The 21,368-nt window shown below is 34.0% G+C and overlaps 1 protein-coding gene across 2 annotated transcripts in view; it reads left to right on the forward strand.

The window, feature by feature from the left end:
- The window catches only part of LOC145268737 (acetylcholine receptor subunit beta-like 1), a 637,640-nt gene that overhangs the window by 517,014 nt on the left and 99,258 nt on the right, over positions 1–21,368 (forward strand). For both annotated transcript variants that reach the window (XM_080124330.1, XM_080124321.1), the window contains exon 2: positions 8,737–8,879. In XM_080124330.1, coding sequence (XP_079980456.1) covers positions 8,737–8,879 — 143 coding nt within the window. The remainder of the gene's footprint in view (positions 1–8,736; positions 8,880–21,368) is intronic.

Here is a 21,368-nt window from a genome sequence, read left to right on the forward strand (position 1 = left end):
TTGGAATTAAATTTTGTTTAAACTCAAATTTATCAAAATCACCTAATGAGACATCACAAGTTTAAATTGAAAAGAAATTTTATTATATTGGCCCATTTTAGCACTGTAAACTCTAGGCTGGTTTGTGATGCTTAGTATTATTTGGATTATTCTAACCACAAGTCTCAACTTGATTGTTATAATCATAACGTATTAACAAAAGTAACAAACTTTTTTATCATGTGTATCTTTTTGAATTTCAAACCCTTCTTTTTGAACTCAGTAATTCATATGACATTTTTGACTTTATTTAATCCACTGCAGTAAATTGTTCTTATCCGACCTGATCAGATAGAATGATTAATTTATCATTTTATGGTGTTGTCATCTGTAACTTGTAGTAGGTGTTGAACCTTCAAATCCCAAAATACTGTCATATAGAACTAAAGCTTTTAGACCGTGGATCCAGGTGTAAGGTCAGAGGTTACATCGTCCAAAATGCTGTGAATACAACACTCAGCAGCTAAGATGAGAATTATAGTCTTAATAATCAATTTTCATTTTTTAAAATTCCAAACTCTCTGAAAGGTCTATTGAAGTTTTTGTTGATAGGCGCAAAATCCGAAATTCACATTATGAAGCTGACATGCCTTAGAGATATATCCTGGGCCCAACTTTATATATCCTGGGCCCAACTTTCTTCCCGATCTTCATCAACGATCTCCCAAATGGTATTCTTCATTCATTCGTTATAATCTATGCATACGATACTGCCATCGATGCCAATACTTCAAAGGCCACTACAGATCAAGATCTTTCTGATTCTCTCTCCTCCGACCCGAATCATCTGATACAATAAGGTCAAAATGGCTGGTTACTTTTAATACATTCAAAACCAAACCTTTTCACCACCCACTTTGCCCCAGTTGAAATGAACGGCTCTCATCATGAAGAATCACCCTGTTTTGACAAACTTCTGGGACTGACCTTTACCCCTGACCTGAAATAGAAGACCCTACATCAGATCTGTTGCCAAAATTGTTTAAAAAAATGGTGAGATTGTTCTACCGCTCCAGCATTATCTCGCTCCTGATGCAACTCTCTACCTGTACAAGAGTCAAATATGTCTTAAGATGGAGTACTGTTGCCATATCTGCGGTGGAGTTCTTAGGAGACTTTCTCCTGCCTTGACAGGGTACAAAACTGTCTTTAAAATTTAGTGGGTGATGACCTTTTTGCCTCCCTACTCCTTCTTTCTCACAGAAGAGATCTGCAAGTCTGTCTCTGTTCTCTGTGTCTGCTTCCCGCCTGACTATAACATGGCCGTTTTCAAATCTAATATTAATAGATTCCTATTGATCCGCCCTGAGTTAAGTAGCAAGATATTTGTACACATATTAAAATTTCTAAATATTATTTTCTAAATTGAAAGAAGCTATTAAAGTAGAAAATCTCTTGGTGTCTAAGGACCGCTACAATAAAGGGTTGAGATTTTGCTCCTAGTCAGATGGTGAGAGGATATTTTCGTTGATGGCGTAGAAATGCAGTAATTTCACCAGAGCACATTCTATAGAAATACTTGAAGAATCCACACAGGAATGCAATGGGGGATGGCGATTGGTAAACCGTGTATGAAAGAAAAAAATGTGAAAAGAAACTTAAAAAATTTACTTACATAATGTAAATATTTTGTTATCTCGCTCCCACGGTGGAAAGATTGCACATAAGGTCAGGAAAAGTGAATTTTGAAAAGTTAGTGCACTACATAAGCAAAATCTGGCCTACAAAAAATGTCTGAGCAGTCCCAACACCATGCCCCAATAGGGCCACCTAGGTGATTACCAATAAATTAACTCTTCCTCAAAGAACAAGAAGGTAAAACCTGAGGTGGAACTCCTATAACTATATAGAACCTCAGCCCGACAGCCAACAAGGCCTGGACTCTGCTTGTCTGATTTTCCTATAAAATAATGCTGGAGGGTTGTAGCAACCCAACTTTCTATCAAGGAAAACAAACAAAACTTTTAATATTTTATTGAATGCTTCTCATTTATTTTTAAAATGGACTATTTAAAAAACGTTTCTGCATTGATGAAATCAATAAAGATTTTCTTTCTGCATTTATCACCTTTGTTTTTTTTTTTTTATATATAAAATGTTAATCTGGTAGCTATTAAATTATTTTTCTTTAAAGTGACACCTGGCACACTTCCGTTTTGAAAACAAAACAAAAACATCCTTCGTTAGTTTTATTAGTCTATATCCACCTTCCCCGAACACTTGCAAGCAAAAAAATAAAAAATAATAATGAAATGAAAGTTTAAAGAAAGAAACTAATCTATAAAAAAATGTTTTAAAAAATGCAAAAAGAAAGTAAGTTTGTATGTTTATATTTAACATTGTATACAAATATAAATGTTTTGTTTTCTATGATTAAACCAAATAAAACAAGTTTTGCATTTTTTACTGAGTGACTAGTTATCAAGATCAAAAGCGGATAGATTGTTGAATGAAGAATATTACGAGAGGATTGAAAATGATGAATGAACCAAATTTAAGTCATTAGGCATTAGTGGAGAAAATTTGATGGCATGGACACCTTGTTCTCCAGATATAAACGCAACTGAGCAGCTCTGGTCAATAATAAAGATGAAAGTTTATGAAGAAGGTGTTCAAGGATGAATTTGGAAGAAGATTTGGGAAGTTTCCTAATGCATCACATCATCTGGAATCTGCCGATTGACATCATAAGTTGATGAGAGGCTATTCAAAGTGATTTTGAAGCATGGGATTTATGTTGATAAATAAATATTTCCTTAAACAAAATAATGTGAAATTCGTTCTTGTCTTCGTTAATATTGTTTCAGAATATGTTCTTTATTTCATATAAATAGAAATATGAAGTTAAAATATTTTTTTATTATCGAAAATATACATTTTTAGACACTTGCAATAAAGTGATACATACTTAAAATTACCAGAAAATGGAAGAATTAGCATAAATTTCAAAATATTTGTTCAAATTTCATCAACATCAGGGAAATAAGGTACCTTGCTATGCTCTTCCAGTGTTATACCAAATTTCACTTCTCTGCGTTTCATAGCAATTTAAAAATTAAAAAAATATTGATCTGCAGGGTTTATTATATAAAATGGAACTTTGTCTTTGTGTGTGTCTGTATGAGTTCGTTCCCTATGGCCTTGAAAAACATCTGGGCCGATTTTTATGAAATTACACACGAATGTCCTTTATGCAGCTGGCAGTATTCTTAGATAGGTTTTATATCAAGTGTTCGATAAGTATCGATAAGTGATAATCGAAATAATCCTATGAAAGAAGGAACAGATGATTTTGAACAAAGTCAACACCTTATACAGCCTAACATCACAAGTGCATTTGGGAAGTTTTATTATCACACAAATTTGGATCAACATATTACATGGTTTTGATTTTAGAAAATATCTTGAATTTAAGGCTTAATGTAGGGTGTCTAAAGAATAAACTGAAATTCAAAGAATGTTGTTTTATTTGCATGTAATGACTATGAATGAAATTCAAAGAAAATTTGATATAGTTGAATTTTCAAATATGATGATTGGCCCGTATTATGATCCATAAATACTCTTTAACATACCCCATAGACATTTAAATTTGGGGAATATTTATTAATTAGTCTAATACCTAGTGTTAAAACAAGAACGAAAACATCTAAATTATTCGCAAAGATATTTCACACCTTTTTATTAAATTAAACTAAATATAGCCCACATTACTCACCTTACCCCTGTACATAAATATATAAACATATATACATAATAACTTCATAGTGATATCACTATTTGCTCATCCACTTATCATATCAGATATGTTAAATGCACAACAAGTTTGTGAATCCTAATGTATTTCACTTTGGCCCAAATCTTGTGTCGAAATTTCTTCAACTTTGTTGACTAGAATTCGACTTTAGCCACCAGTGACCAACCTTATCCTCTCACCAAACATTGACTCATTCAAAATTTCTTTGTGAATATCACAGTGAAAAGCAATGTGTCTATGAAATTGCTTTTTTCTCCACAACATGTGTGTAGGTTGCTAATCAATACTCTTAGAATCAATAAGCACACATCAGCCATGCTTGCAACTAACTGCCAGGATCATACGTATTCGATGGTGATTATGTTGATGTTTAAAATACTACTACTACTACTACTATTACTACTACTACTACTACTACTACTCTAATAATAATAATTATCAATGTGACTAAATTATAAAATATTTATTTTTTTGTTCCCTTATGGATAGAAATCTTAAAAAAGCAATACTTTTCTTTTTCTTTTCCTTTTTCCTAAAATGTCTTTGCATTTCGGTTGTTGTTGATTTTTTGTTTAACTAATTACATGTTATAGATTATTTATGAAAATCCGCAAGTTAAAATAACTTATTTTTGTTTGCTAACCTTGATTTGTCATGTTAAATTTAACTTCTTTTTTTTTTTAAATACTAATGATTCACGATTTGCCAAGGGTAAAATCTGCTGAAGGATAATAATGTAGATTTTCGACTGAATGATGGAACAATAATTGAAAGGACTGAGAACGATGTTTGATTAATTCACACGATGATTCAGCAGATATTTGTTGATGTTAGACTTGAAAACGACTGTGGTAATCTGTAGTGAAGCATTTCCATGATAATGTGTTTCACAGGTGGGAAGTTCTTGAAAAGAACATCTGTTTATAAAAGTTTCGTTTGTACAAACAAGAAGAAAGAATTCTTTGCAGTGTTGGTAGGATAACTAATTCTTGCTGAGGTAGTTTCCTGGATGGAAGGGGGACACCAGAGATTGAAGCTCAGTCAAGGACCTATCATGGAAATAGCGATAGAGTAGTAGTGTTTCTTCTGTGTGAAAGGAGCTGTACTAGAGAGTATAGATCATTTCTTACTTGATTGTGAAGTGGATTTTCTACTTTGTCAAGACTAGAAACAATGTTCTCAGTAGCACCTATTCATATGCGGCAGCAGCATTACATCTTGTGCCATATCTGACTCTGATATAGGAAGAGGATTTAATCAAAAGTCAGTTACTTTCTGGACTGGTAAAATGACCCAATCATATTTCTGGTGACTCAAAATATTATTTTGCTTAAACATTTTGTTTTAGAGTTGAGATAGTTGAGCCACAATTATAAAGCTCAATTTGTTTTTATTATAACAAATAACCTTTCTGACACTGAATCAACATTTTTACATTTTTCATCAAACACAATTTGAAATATCATTTCTACTCTTAAGTCAAGTGTTACATAATGCTTTTCATTTGGTTAATTATTTGTTTTTTTCACTTGCGAAACAAATTAATCCAACAAAGCCGCATATATTATAGCATGTAAAATGCAATTTTTCTCTTAGTTTGACCTTTGACTTTTGACCAACAAGTCACGAATTGATTAAACGCCTTACGTGTGGGTCAAACTGAGGTCTTCAGCAGAATGCAACCAGAAATTAGTTGAACAAAATGCCGTTTCAATAACATATTATGTGACACTCCCAACAGAAGTCGTCGGTCAAAGTTCAAAAATTAGCAAGTATCATGCATTCAGCAGTGAAACAATTATTTACAAATTATTATTTTGTACCTGAAATGCGGATATTTTTGGAAAATATATTACATTTATTCAAATCAGATGAAAGAAGTTTTATTTATTATTTAATAGATTGGTAAAAAAAATGATTTTGTCTCACTCTTAGGCTTAACCCTTTTGAAACTGTTCATTGTTAATTTCTACTATTTTACACAGACCCTAGTTTTACCAGATCAGGCTGTCTGAAGGTAGTGGCTCTAAACATTTGTGTAATTGTCTTTTCTTTTCCTTTTGTAAAACTCAATCATATTCTGCAAAATTAAAAGCAAAAAAGCAATTTTCCTCTACAAAACAATCGAACCAAACACCATGAAAAAATATTTGAATATATATTAAACATTTTCCAAAATGAATGGATTCAGCATTATATTGTTTATATTAATGATGAAGTAACAAATAGATGACATCATCTATAAATAAAAAATGGTTTCTACAAATTTATTTTAAACTAACAATTTAAAAAATCTAAATTTTTATTGAACACAACTAATCCAGATCATTTTAGAACTCACCAGAGAAATTCGATTCGTTGTAACTTGTTAAAACATATAAATTCTCCATTTTCCACATTTCCTATCATCGGACTAAAATCAGTATAAAGTTGATGTGGAAAATCTTTTGAGCTTACTTACTAATATTTGGGTCTTTTCTTTTTCTCAAAAAGCTGTGTTGATTATTGGAAAGAAAGGATTCACAAGTTCATACTTTATCAGATTGATAAGATTTTGACTTAAACTATTTTCAAGTTTACTAATGTATCCTATTTATATCTTGAGACCAATGGAATACAATTCCAACCATATTTTAATGTACACCACTGTTTTTAGTGGACATACGTATTTGCTTATGCAGATAGCATAATAAAATTAGAACATTCGATATTATAAAAGGTGTTTTTGAAGGCTTATAATGTAGGAATGGACAGTCGTTATGAACAGATAAATAAATAAATAATTCAATAATTTTTTAAAAAATTATTTATTTACCTGAATTTTGTTTTTCTTTCTTTCAACCACTCTTCAAACCACTCAGGTAAATTAATAAATAAAAAAATATTGAATTATTCATTTATCTGCTCATAACATTCCTGCATTGTAAGCCTTCAAAAACACCCTTTATCCATTAAACAATGCTTCAAGCAAACCACGCCATTCTTCTTATTTGATATTATATTTATCAAGTGCTCCCATGTTGAATATTTTGTGTTAATGTGGATATCATGAGACCATAATCAAATTAGAATGTTTGATATACTTATTTGCCGTTATTATAGCAATGAAGGTGTTGAAACCTCTCTTCCCAACACGAGTGCCACCGTGCTGAATATGTTGTTATTGTAGTATCATGAGATCGGAATAAAAAGGAGAGAATGTAGAGGATAAAGAAATGGTAATAATAAAGAGAAAGTTACATTCATGTATTTATGTATTTATTTCTTACAGAGAAGGTTTGTCAAAGATAAGCATAAAAGAGACATAATACAATATGGTTTATAAAATAGGGTGAACATTAAAAACGTAATTACTAACGTAAGAGTCCACATTAAAAGTTCCTACACAGAATCGAAATATGAATTGCCAGGGTAAACAGATTATGAACAATGCATTAGTTATGTAATGTAAATTTGACTTACTTTGTTTTACCTGAGAACTCTGTGATAAAGAATTTTGAGATCAGTAGAAAAGGGATATACTGAAATTGCTTGCTGTCTGAGAGTTGTGTTTAAACTGACCGGAAATGTGATCTGCCAACCCAGTAGTAAACATGTTAAAAACTATGTAGAAGTATGGAGCTAGGTTGGAATATGCCTGACTAGCTTAAAGCCGAAACCAGATTCGACTTTTGCACATGTATCATACCACTTTTTTACTCCAAATTAAAGATTTCATTGTCTTGTTAGCAACATAATCGGTGTAGAATATTGTTCAAGACAAGTAACTTTGAATGTAATGAGCCAATGCGGTTATTAGATGAAATTGTGTATAATTACCTACAAATCTGAGAATATGAAAAATCCTATAAGAGAAAAATAAAAAAATAAAACGTGAACAGAATTCCAACTTACAGTTAAGGTTAGGGAGTACTTTCACTCAGTGTAGGCATAACTATTTTTCCATTGGGTCTACAGTTATTTGAAGCTTGAAATGTTTGAGTTTTATTTTACATTTTGTTTTCCAATCCTGTAGATAATTATAAAGCGTTTTTTACATTATTATTATTGGCTTAAACAATTTTTGTCTAAAAGCAAGACTGTATATTAAATATATACAAGATATGAAACTGTATGTGTCAATCATGTTGTGATTCATATTCATGTAACTTTTTATTAATCCGGAAACAGAAACAACGATGTTGTATACTTCAATAAGGGTTGTTAAAGTAAGCATAAAAACGATTCCGAGTTATATAAAACAGATTCACACAATATTTCAAAAGTATTTTTACGAAGTCCTGTTTACTTATTTTGTATGATAAATATAAACAAAAGAAAATGTCTTTTAAATATTGACTTCATATAATATTTTCATCATTTGTGAAATTCTTAACATTTTGTTACTTAAAAAAGCATCTACTTTAACATCGTTGTATTGGGTGCATTGTATTATAGCAAATCAGCAATTTATCTGATTGTGATATAATAATCTTTTTCATTTTCATTGAAGAAAAACCTAAACTTTTCGAAATGGAATAAATGCACCCAAGATGAAACTTATTCAAACTAATTTTAATCAAACACAGATTTATTCTATTTTTTCGTATAAAAACAAAAACCAGCTGACATTGTTGTGGTTAAAAATTTAGTAGACAGTTGTGGTGTAAAAAATAAAATGTTACACATAAAATATAAAATGAACAGCAAATAGACGTACTTATGGTTCTTGCAGTGTTCACACGACTGTTACAATATAATACGTAAAGGGTTTACATGTTAACATCTAGAATATCACGTTTTAATATTGATTTTTATAAAAGTTTTATTCCATTGATGTGACCAAGTCAAAGACGCATATATTAACAATATGTTTTAGAATATTATTGATGTTTTGTGACACATGTTTTATAACTTTTTCTTGGTGTCTGAATTCTAATTTCTATTATTTTTAATTTTAGGGCTTGGCAGCCAAGACGAGGTCAGGTTGGTGCATGACTTATTTGAAAGAAATGGATATAATCCTCTGATTCGTCCAGTTAAACATGTAAATGAAACCATTGTTGTTCGATTCAGTCTTGCCCTGAGTCAGCTCATCACTGTGGTAAGTTATTAATTAATGATATTTTTTTCATTTAATGATGTGAAGATTAAATAAAACAAACAATTTTCTGTTAATATAATTACAAATAGGATTCATAAAGATTCTCTTTCATTAAGACTTTGATGAATCCTTTATAGTATAACATTTTCAATGGACAAATGTAACAGTTTATCAATAAAGCAGATTTGTGTTTGTTAATTTGTTTTCTTGTTAATTTACACTAATTTTCAGTTCTTTATATTCTTAGACGCACAAGTCTTATAGCGACCATTTTGATCAGAAATTCCACAAAACATAAAGATGGCTGTAAAATGTGATAAGATAAATACATAATCTTACTGTGCTTCATTGATTGTTTATGATTGTTAAGATTGTAAATTTATATAAAACAAAGTTGTCCATGTGTTAAATAGGTTCACAGTTAAATAGGTCATCTTAGAGCCGGACTTACTGGAGATTTTAAATTGACATCTTGGAACTGATTTTGTAATAAATATTGGAACTTTTTGCACCTTTTATATAGCTTAATATTTACAATTAAAGCTCTATAAAAAGTAACATTAGAAACAAATGTTTCAAAATGTTTAGCGTCCGTTTCTAAGTTGACCAAGCAACATACTTATGCTAATTTGAACTTTTTCTTTTTCAATAAGAAAACAAAATATAAAGAAAAGTCAAAATTAACATGGTTTTTATTTCATAAGACATATTTCGTTCGGTCCTTGTTTCGGTTTTCTGTTGGACACATTTGGCTTGGTTAATTAACAATATCTATATATCTATAAACGTGAGAATATGTGTGTGTGAGGACACTTCTTAACCTATATACTGAACAAATTTTTGATTTACAGACTTGAAATTTGGTATACAGTGTATTCAGACATGTGGAAAACTTTTTAGTCGATTTTCATCCGGAAAAAAGGCCTACTAAGTGGGGTCAAAATTGAAAAATTTGTACTTGGAGTCATCTGTTTGTCAACTTTTTCACGGCTGCACATGCGCGACCATGAAACATGATAGCTTTATATTAAGAAAAAGTAGGTTTGAAAAAATTTTGTAAAGGTCGTGTCAAGATGGTCTAATAGTTATTGTACTTGATTGACTGTCTTTAGGTTTTGGTTTCGATCTCAGCTCAAATATTTCTTTTTACTTACAAGAAATGAATTGTTTAGAAAAATGCACGTCTCAGTTTCTTTCAGTTTTTTTTTCTTCATTTTTTAATGTTATGTTTAATACCAAAACTTACTGGTTTATGATTTCTTAATAGATGATGATTTAATAATAGATGATGATTTCATACTAGGTGATGATTTATTAATAGATGATGATTTATTAATAGATGATGATTTAATAAAAGTTGATGATTTCATAACAGATGATGATTTAATACTAGGTGATGACTTATTAATAGATGATGATTTCTTAATAAGTGATAATTTCTTAATAAATGACTGTTTTTAATAGACAATGGTTTATTAGTAGATTATTGTTTTTTTAATAGATGATGATTTATCAGAAGATGACGATTTATTAGTTGATGATTTTAACAAACAAAATAAATAACCAATAACTAAAGTTCTTTAAACTTTGTTTGGAAGAAGAAAAAAAAAACTCAGAATGAACAAAACAAACTAGCATATTCTAAACATTTGTTTTATGTGGATTCAAATAAAATTAATTGGTTTGGACAAACATTATTAAAAACAAAAATAGAATTTTTTTAACTATAAAAGAAGAAATTAAGTTTGTTTTTCAAATTATTAAACCACAGCCACACCAGAGTTAGCATCTTATTTTTTTCCTTGTAGCACAAGAGTACATTCAAATGTTATCAATACAGTCATGTCAATTTGGGTATAAAATAATTAATGAAATTATAAGAAAACTTCACATGCATGTGTCGTCTGTGTTTTCTCATGTCAATTTAACTTTGATAATTATATTGAACTGTTCTTTTTTACTATTAATCGAATATAAAAATAAAAAAAGACAATAGTGTAAGATTAGTTTAGACCTTTCCTCAATTTTCATTTGTATTCAATCTTTTCTCATATTTTGCTTTATATAAGACTTACACTGTGTGGCCAGTTTCTTCCTCCATGCGTTTGCCATGCAACCAGTACCTTTCTCTCTCTATTGACCTTTTTGCTGATTTGACATTTCTGGCTCTTATTTTTTCTTTCTTAAAAAAAAACATAATAACTTGAATGTATTTATATGATTAAAGAAACAAAAAATAAACATATACGTCCAAAGATTGAGTACTGCTGTCATATCTGGTGAGTTGTTTTTCAGAGTAATCTTTCTTGCATTGATAAAGTAAAAAAAATAATGATTTCACAATCTTTCCTGTTCTTTATGATCTTTTCTTCACAGAAAAAAATATCGCTATTCTTTCTCTATTCTATTACGATTTCCATGGAAAGTGCTCGACTGAGCTTCAACTTTTGTTTTGTTTTTGTAAAACAATTACAACAAAAGCATGCCTACAAAACTGTAACAAACATATATTTCTTCCTCCCTCTGCCTAGCATAAAACGAAATTTCTATGGACAAAATTTCTTACTAAAACCTTCCTATCTGCATAACACATTACTATGAGATTGCTTCCTTGTACACTACAACATGGTTGCATACAAGTCTGTCAGCAAACACTTGTCATAAAACGTCCTCATGAAATAATCATATTTTGTTTGTTAAATTCATTATTTTCATTCCTCTCTTTAAATTCTTGGTTTGGTTTGGTTGTTTTTGCTTTATGGCATATCAACCCTTTTCAGGTTATTTAATGCTGAATCCGGTTCTTTTGAAGAAAATTTTTTTAATAGAATATATTTGTTGTTTTCAAGTCGGTTTCTATTTAACCCATAGTTGGGACCCTCACAGGTACTACCACTCCGGGTCAGAGTGGACTTGGGAGCAATGACAATTAAAGGGTGGCTCCACACTCCCCAAAGCCCGCAAGCTGGGGTCCTCACAATCGGATATAGTTTAAGGTCATATCCAGGACCCTAAAATTCTTGACTATTAAACTAACAATCATTTATCTCATTAATCCTAATAAGAATTCTTAATGAGATGAATGGGCGTCAGTTTAATGGTCAAGAATATTAGGAGAGAATTGAAAATAATAAATTTAATGGTTTTTGGTTTTGATATGACTCGTTAGTAAAAACAAAACTGTAAAAATAAAATGAAAGTAAAATGACTGCATAGTTAGTAGTCCATAACTGTTTGCATTGTTGCATATTTTTGTTGTTTATGATTACTTTGTACTTATTAGCATCTTCAAGGCAAACAGATGAGTTGTTTGATGGCAGCTGTTGCCATGGAAGTCAAATTGATTGGGATTATCTGTGGGAAAAAAACTAATGGCCGACATAACAGGACTTAGCAACCTGGTGTTTAGGCAAATATTCAAGAAAGTCACACCTGTTGCCATCTACCTATGGACATGTGATGCGAATGACAACTGGGCCAAGAAATGGGGTCAGTCAATGGCCATTTTGTTTGAATCATTCACATTTTATAAGCTTAGAGTCAAGAACATCATCAAATGTTAGATTACATTTCAGTTATGATTAAAGAGGACGATAAGGATGGCTAAGTGGTTAGTGACACAAACTAAAAACCTGCGTGTGCCAGTTCGTTCCACAGAAACACTTTCATCAAACTCACACTTGACCTTGTGCCTAACCTTCTTGAAAGTAGATAAATATATCTATGAATATTGCTGTGGAACATAACACTGATAACCTTAAAATAATGTTAAGATTATTGGGTTTAAATTGTACAGAGACATATATCACATAAATAAATGACAACTGGATAAGTTGTAGATCATTAGAAGATTCTATATTTCTCGAGTTAACGACGTAATCGCATCTTTTATAATCTAATTTAAGAATCACCTTTGTGAAGCAACAATATTTAAAATCAGATACATAATACAATGTAAATATATTTTCACTAAATTTTGCCTCCTTTTCATTTTGTTATTTCGATGTATGATGGTGGAGCATTTCAGAGAAAATATTTAAAAAGGAGCTATTTCTTTGGAATAAGTAATAATTTCCTATGAAATTATAATCTATTTTATTTATTTCAATATTTTATTCCAAAGAAATAGTTCCTTTTTAAATATTTTTTCTTCAATGCCCCACTATTTTTGTTTTTTACTAACCAATCACTGCTCATCAAGGTCCAAAATTCACATGGAGAAAAAGGTTAATAGTTTATGTCAGGTATATTATGAGACGCCCGGTGAAGATTGAAGACGATGGTTAGAATCTGACTACTGAAGAGGACAGCTCAACAAGAATTTGTTACCATTTGAAAATAACAATGCTGGAGTAAGTTGGGAAACAGGCATGGGATATTACTTTCCACAAAAGGCCAGTTCTTAGAAAAAAACTTTACTCATAGCAGTTCTGTTTAGTTCTAGATACATAGGAAGAAAGGAATTTTTACAGTGGTTGTAGCTAAACAAGTTTTTGTTGTAAATGCCTTACAGGGAAAACTGGAGATTGGAATTCAGTCAAGTACCTGCCATGAAAATATGATAGAGAAATAGGCTTCAAGAAAAAGAGGATCTTCTCCACAGGATTTTGAAGTTGATTTTGTAATTTGTCAAGACGAGAAAGAGTACTTTGCATGGCATCTTCTCAGATGTGACAATAGTACTCCATCTAAAGACATATCTGGCTCATATACAGGTAGAGGATCGCATCAGGAATGAGATACTTTATGAAGTGGTAGAATGATCTAAAGATTTTTTCCACTGACCTCAGCAACAGGTCTGATGCAATTCTTCCATTTTAGGCCTGAGGTGAAAGTCAGTCCCAGAATCTTATTAAAACAGGATGGTCTCATCAAGGGGAAAGCCATCTAGTTTAACTGATCTTTCACTTGTTTGCAAACTTGCACATATTTTTTCACTTATATTTTTGTGATTAAGCTGATAAAAATAATGAATTGCACACTTTCTTTTATAGCCACTCATGCTAGTGTGAGTACCATAAACTTATGTGTTGTATCTTTTGGACACAGTAGCTATCTCAACCAAGTGGTTGTAGACAGACAGCCGGTTTAGTGAAATGAGTCGTGTTTAGTTATGTAAATAATTCGTTTTGCTGATCAATCATTTTGTGTTTGACATACATCTATTTCATCTAGTCTTGCTCATTTCTTGTAGGTTTCTGTTCCCCCCCCACGCCCCCATGGCGAGAACAAGTGTCCAATCGAAAGTTGTTGTGAGACGTGTCAGCAACTTTCCTACATTTTAGCACCTGGAAATGGACAAGATTTCAATCCTTTTTTATCCTTAGAGAACTTAGCAAGGAAATAAATTCATATCTCTTCCTACAAATTTTAGTTTCATTTCTTTAAGAATTTCCACATGATTTTTAATTCTATCATCTACCGGTTTGCATTGAACTGGAGTACAATTTCTCATCAATCAACGTTTTCAATCTTGGCCTTTCCAACTGACATTCAAATAAATTGTTCATCATTTAATACTTGACAAAGTTCTTAACTGTCACCTCTTCATCATACTCAAGAACGTTATATAGAAAAGAATAATTTTTATCAATGTCAGCAACTGAATTTTCATTTTTGATCCGAGTTAAAAAGAATTTTATGATGAGTGACTCGTAATGTTTGATCGATCCTAGCAGTGATTTATAGCTTTTAATTTGGAGTTTGAGTATTTCATTTATTTTGCTTGCCCGCAAATTTTCTACTTGGAGAAAAGTAAAATTATCAATAATTCTTTGACAGCATTTCAAAAAGAATAATTGATTCCTTCACATTTTACCCGGATGTATACATGGTTGTCATGTATGGTTTCATATTCATACTAAAAACTAAAGTTTTTATTTCAAAATAAGAATTGCTAGTTTAAAATAGAAATGCTAATCTTATATTTATAGCTGACTTTTATTTTATTCACACTAATATGGAAGTGGTTTAATTGTTACAAGCATGGACTGTGGGCTAGGTGTATTAGGTTCAATTCTGTTTGGGCAACTGTTTCACTTCTACTAATATACTTGGAAAGATATGAATCTATGTATCCTTCTTCCAGCTATATACTCTCAAGCTTTTGTTGTGCGACTAGTCTGGAAAGAAACTTCTAAAATGATATTAACGTTTCTCTGCATATCTTTATTTATTGGATCTACAAGGGGCGTGCAATAAGTAATGCCCCTGTCCCACTTCCAGTTTTCTGATCTAGCTGAAATTTTGCATGTGCAATGATTTATATGTCTACTGGTTATGTGGCAAATTACAGCTCTGAACTTATTGTGGTTTCTGTTTCTAAATGTTTGAACTGAGTCAGGTGTGAAATGGAGCCTGTTGAATATCGAGCAGTGATCCGGTTTTTGTATTTCAAAGAACGCACACCACAGATAACTTTTGATGAAATGGAAGAAACTTATGGTAATAATGTCCCATCATATGACCTTGTAAAACGCTGGCATCATGAATTCAAACATGGCCGGAAGTCTGTGGAAACAGCTCCCAGACCTGGTCGCCCTCCCCTCCCTTCTGCCATTGATGAGGCATCTGTTTGTCAAGTTGAGGCTGGCATTTTGGAAGATCGGCGCATTACTATTCGCAAAATAGCCCAAGATGTCAAGATTAGTACAGTGTCTGTGGAAACTATCATTCATGACCATTTGCATATGCATAAGGTGTTTGTCAGATGGATTCCCAGGCTGCTCACACCATTCCAGAAGCAAGAACGCGTTGAGTACTCGAAGATGAATTTGGAGATGTGCCAAGAAGATGAGTCAAAGTTTTTCAAAAGACTGATTACACAGGATGAAACCTGGGTCCATCACTATGATCCAGAAACCAAAGCCCAGTGAATGCAGTGGAAGCACTAGCACTCACCACCTCCAAAGAAGGCAAGGGTGCAGCCTTCTGCTGGCAAGGTCATGCTCACAGTCTTCTGGGACCAGGGCAGAGTAGTGATGACAGATTTCCTGGCAAAGGGTACCACAATTACAGGAGCCTATTATGCTTCACTTTTGAGGAAATTAAGGGAATCTATCAAAATCAAGAGGCGGGGCAAGATCAGCAAAGGTACCCTTCTCCTGCAGGACAACGCTCCGGTCCACAACTCGCATGTCGCCAGATCAGAAGCACGGGCGTGTAGTTATGAAATCCTTCCCCATCCTCCCTACTCTCCTGACCTTGCACCCTCTGACTTTCACCTCTTCCCAGCCATGAAGTTGTTTTTGAAAGGAAAGCGTTTCCCAGATGATGCAGCCTTGATTTCTGAAGTCATGTCGTGGTTGGAGGACCAACCTGGGGTGTTCTACAAAAACAGTCTCCAGAGCTGCATCAAAGGATGGGAGAAATGCATAACTCTGGATGGTTCCTATGTAGAGAAAGACTAATAACTGTGCCAAGTTTCGTTGCTCTACTGCTATGGGAAGTGGGTCAGGGGCATTACTTATTGCACGCCCCTCGTAAGAAATGGCTGTTCAAGAGAGGGTGGTTGAAGGATTGTACAAGCATTGCTTTACCAGACAGCCTTATAGTGAGTATCCATTTTTTCTTGAGACTGAAAAAAGCCCGTCATATATATGTGAGAATATATATATATATATATATATATATATATATATATATATATATATATATATATAAATGTTTATATATGTTTATTCATATACAGTGAGGTGAACCAAGTCTGTGGACAAAACAAAAATGTTTATTTTTCAGCAATTTTTGGTACAAATAATATCAAACAAAATAATAAAATAAAACTTTCACATTAATAAAATACATAGAAATGAGAGAAATAAACATAAAACATTTGCAAAAATAGATAGTGAAACAAGTATTTGGGCAGATGCAAAAAGAATGTTTAATATTTAATTGGCCCTCCTTTAGTAATAATTACTGCTGTCAAACGATTGCCATAGTTTTTCACAAGGTCATGGCAAATGCCGAACAGAATTTTTTCCCATTCTTCTTTGACTATGGACTTTAATTGGTGGATCTTTGAAGGGTGTCTTGTTTAATTTGTCTCTTCAAAGTTAGACACAAATTTTCAATGAGACACAAGTTTGGTGATTGGCTGGGCTATTGCAAAACATGAATTCCTCAAACCATTTCTGGATTTCCTTTGCTGTATGTTCGAATCATTATCTTGTTGGAACCGCTAATCACCATACACTCCCATTTTCTCTACAGACCATTGCAAGTTATTCTCCAAAATATCCCTGTATTTGGCTCTATTCAGCCTTGCTTTGATAATTTCTAGTGTTCCACTCCAGCATGAAGAAAAGCAGCACCACATTGTAATCTTTCCTCCTCCATGCTTTCTGGTAGGGATAGTGTTCTTCATATCACATGCAGAACCGTCTACACACCATCGTCATTGCCAAACAGCTCGATTTTGGTCTCATCTGGCCATATCGCATTCTCAAAAAAGTGGTATCCCAATTGATATACTTTTTGGCATACTCTAGTCTTGATTTAAGGTAAACTTTTTACAGTAAAGGAGTCTTGCGAGATCTGCGAGGCTTAAGACTTTCTCTGTGTAGTTTGTTACTGATTATCGTCTTGTAAACACTGGTGTCCATACTGCTGAGGTTTTTTGCAGCTCTTCACGGGTCACAAAAGGATAATTTTGAACAGTTCCCAGGATTTTTCACCGACACCTTTCTGAAATTTCCCGAGGAACTCTCTACCTTGGCATGTTTTTTTGTGGTACCTGACTCATTCCACTTTTTTACAATGTATGCTACAGTACTAACAAGAACAATCGGTAGCTTTTATTTTCTTTATGTGATGAAATAATACGGTCCTTTACGGACTGTTCAAGTTCCATTTGCTTGGCCATGTTTCAATGTTTTCTGAAAGAGATCTGAGCAGAGAACGACTAGATGTTCATTGAATATCGAACTAATACCTTCTAGAATGATCTGGAATGTAAAAAAATAAAAGCTTAATGTTTAATAAATAAAAAAAGAAGACTCTAAATACGTGTTTCACTACTTTAGGAAATGTTTAATAACTATTTTCTTTTAAAAATATTTTCTCTCATTTCTATGTATTTTAATCATGTGAAAGTTTTATTTTATTATTTCACTGTACCGAATTGCTGAAAAATAAACATCTTTGTTTTGTCCAAAAACTTGTTTCAACGCATTGTAGATATAAATAAAAGATTTGCGAAACTGGCATGATAATTTTTTAATATATAGTTAATAACTAAGATATCTTCAGACAAAAAAATTGTTTTTTCATTGAAGCATTCATATTTAAAAAGCTATATTTATCTGTAAATCTCTGTATTTGTGTTTGTGTGTGTGTGTAATATATATATATATGTGTGTGTGTGTGTGTGTGTGTATAATATATATATGTGTGTGTGTGTGTGTATAATATCATCATGTGCTGTCGTTCGTGTCCGAAGACGACTTCCTATGAACCATCATTCTCCACTTGTCACGGTCACGATTGAGGGTCTGCCAGCTTCCAGTAGGGATCAACCTGTCCTTTAGATTCCGTTTGACAGTGTCACGAAACCTGAGCTTAGGTCTGCCTATGCCTCGTACCCCATCCTCCAGTTGTGAAAACAGTATCTGTTTTGGTAGTCGAGAGTTCTCCATTCTGTTTACATGTCCGGCCCATCTCAAGTTTTTCTGGATGAGCAGGTCATACATGCTTGGGAGGTTGGCTTGTGATAGGATCCTCCTGTTGCTGACAAAGTCATACCACTTGAAATTTAAAATCTGCCGGAGGTGTCTCATCATATAGGTGTTGAGCTTGCGGGCTACCAGTTTGTACACTGGCCAAGTTTCTGCACCGTATAAGAGTGACGAGAGGATGATGGCGCGGTACACCAAGCATTTAGTTCTTAAAGTCAGGTCTTTATTTTGCCAGACCTTCTGTTTTAGTTTTCCGTAGGATGAGGTGTTAGAAACTTCCTCGTCCATTTTGTTGTTGTTCATGACCAGGGTCCCTAGGTATTTGAATTTGCTGACATTGTAAAGCTCCTGGTCTTGGATCTTAATTGGCTGGCTTGTTGCTGGTTATCCAGGGGATTGTTGGTGCATCATTTCGGTTTTCTTGATGCTAATTTTCAATCCAAAGGCCTTGGCTGATCCTACAAAGTGAGTTATAATGTCTTGAGCATCCTCGGGGCTATGCGCTACAAATGCGGTGTCATCAGCAAACATGAGTTCCCGTACAAGTATCTTTGTTGTTCTATTTGCAGATTTGTATGCATTGACATTGAAAAGGTCTGTCCTCGGGCTAGATTGTATAAAAACACCCTTATCACAATTTCTAAAGGCATGCCGAAGCACAATTGACAGGTAGAGTGAGAAGAGGGTTGGAGCAGGGACATAGCCCTGTCTGACACCATTCTGCACGTCGAACGGATCGGAGAGCTCGCCCTTCAGCTTAACTGTGGCTTTCATGCCTAAATGAAGGGCTCTGACAAGGCTGGTGAAGTGTGTAGGAAAGCTAAGCTTCAGCAAGACTTCCCAAAGCCTTCGTAAAATTCACAAAAATTGAGTCAAAAGCCTTCGTAAAATCCACAAAGATCATGTACAGCTCCATATTTTGCTTCACACACTTTTCCTGGATCTGTTTCAGTGAGAAGATCATATCCGCTGTGCTTCTGTTTGCACAGACTCCACATTGTGCCTCAGGTAGCAAGGTTTCAGTGTGTGCTGCAAGCCTGTTCAGGAGAACACGAGCAAACACTTTCCCAGGGACTGAGAGCAGTGATATACCCCTGTAATTACCGCACAGACTGTGATCTCCCTTTTTGAATATGGTCACTAGCTGTGCGTCTTTCCAATCTTGAGGGATAGTTGCAGTGGGCCAGGCACTCTGTATGATTGTGCAGAGAGTGCTAAGTAGGTTTTGTCCTCCTCGCTTGATGATCTCAGGGTATATGCCGTCAGACCCAGCTGATTTGCCATCCTGTAACATCAGCACTGCTTTGCAGATTTCATCTGAGTCAGGGCATCTGTCCATCCAGTGCTATGTTGGGAACTGCTCCAGGTTGATTATTGCTCGTTCGTCAATGTCTGGCGTCTCATTTAGCAATGTTTTGAAATGCTCAGTTCATCATTTTAGAAGCTCGCATTTGTCAGTGAGGAGAGTGGAATTGTCGCTTGCAAGTAATGATTGGGATGGCTCACATTTGGGCCCCAGACTGCTCTCATTCTCCCATAGAAACCCTTCATGTCATTGGTGCCAGCCAGAATCTGTAGTTCAGCAGCCTTAGCCATCCACCAACTGTTCTTAAGTTCCCTACATCTGCTCTGGAGCTTGCTGTTTGCTTTAGCGTACTTTGCTTTGATGGATCTAGTGTTCCTGAACAACATTGAACTTCTTGCAGCGTTTCTCTGGTTGATGAGTTGCTAGATTTCTTCGCAGTTCTCATTGAACCAGTCCTCATGGCATTTCCTGACCAGCCTGAGGCACTCTTTGGATGTTTCATAAACAGTTTCTTTGAAGGACAGCCAATCTGAGTTTACATCTCCGGTTGGTTCAGCAAGTCTCTCATTGAGAGCATTAACCAGCTCTTCTCTTACATTTTGGCGTTTCAAGCCGTTGACATCCAGCTTCTTGGGGGGGTTCTTTATCTTTATTTTGCATCTCAGTTTGAATCTCGCTTGTGTCCGGATCATAATATGGTCAGTGTTGCAGTTTGCTCCCCTCATTGCTCTCGTGTCCAGGATATCTGGGGGGTCACATTGACGAGTAATGACGAACTCAATGAGGTGCCAATGTTTATTTCTAGGGTGCATCCAGGAGTTCCTGTGAACAGGCTTGTGTTTAAAGAGCGTGTTGGTGATGCAAAGCTGATGCTCAGTGCAAAGTGAAAGGAGGAGCTCCCCATTTGAGTTGGCTTTCCCACATCCATACTTCCCTAGTGCTCTGGGCCAGGTGATATAATCCTGTCCTACCCTGGTGTCAAAGTCTCCCATGAGTATGATCTTATCCGGTTTTGGTACAGATGCAAGTGTACTGCCTAACTGATGGTAGAATATATCAATAGTTTCATGAGAGTTTGTCATAGTCGGAGCATATATAGCTATCCGGGTACACCAACGGTCTTCTGATAAAGGTAGCCTGAGTGTCATCAGCCTGTCATTTATCGTATGGGGCACTTCTATCAGTTTCGTCACTAGCTCATTTTTCATGGGTAGTCCGACACCGGACTCGCTTCTCTCACTAGAGGCCTTGCCACTCCAGTAAATGGTTTAACCAGACTCTCTAATGGAACCGCTCTCTTTAAACCTGACTTCACTCATGGCAGCAATGTCGATATCATATTTTTCTAATTCGCACGATATAATCGCAATTCTTCTTTCTGGTCTTGCCAAATCAGACCTGTCAAGCATCGTTCGTATGTTCTATGATGCAAACTTAAAATTAGGTGTATTATGGGCCTTATTATCCTGGGCGATGCCCTGCCAATATGAGTTCTTTTTCTGTTTTCGT

The sequence above is a fragment of the Euprymna scolopes genome, chromosome 4, assembly GCF_053919585.1.
Source record: "Euprymna scolopes isolate OS-2025 chromosome 4, ASM5391958v1, whole genome shotgun sequence".
NCBI classification, from domain to species: Eukaryota; Metazoa; Mollusca; class Cephalopoda; order Sepiida; family Sepiolidae; genus Euprymna; species Euprymna scolopes.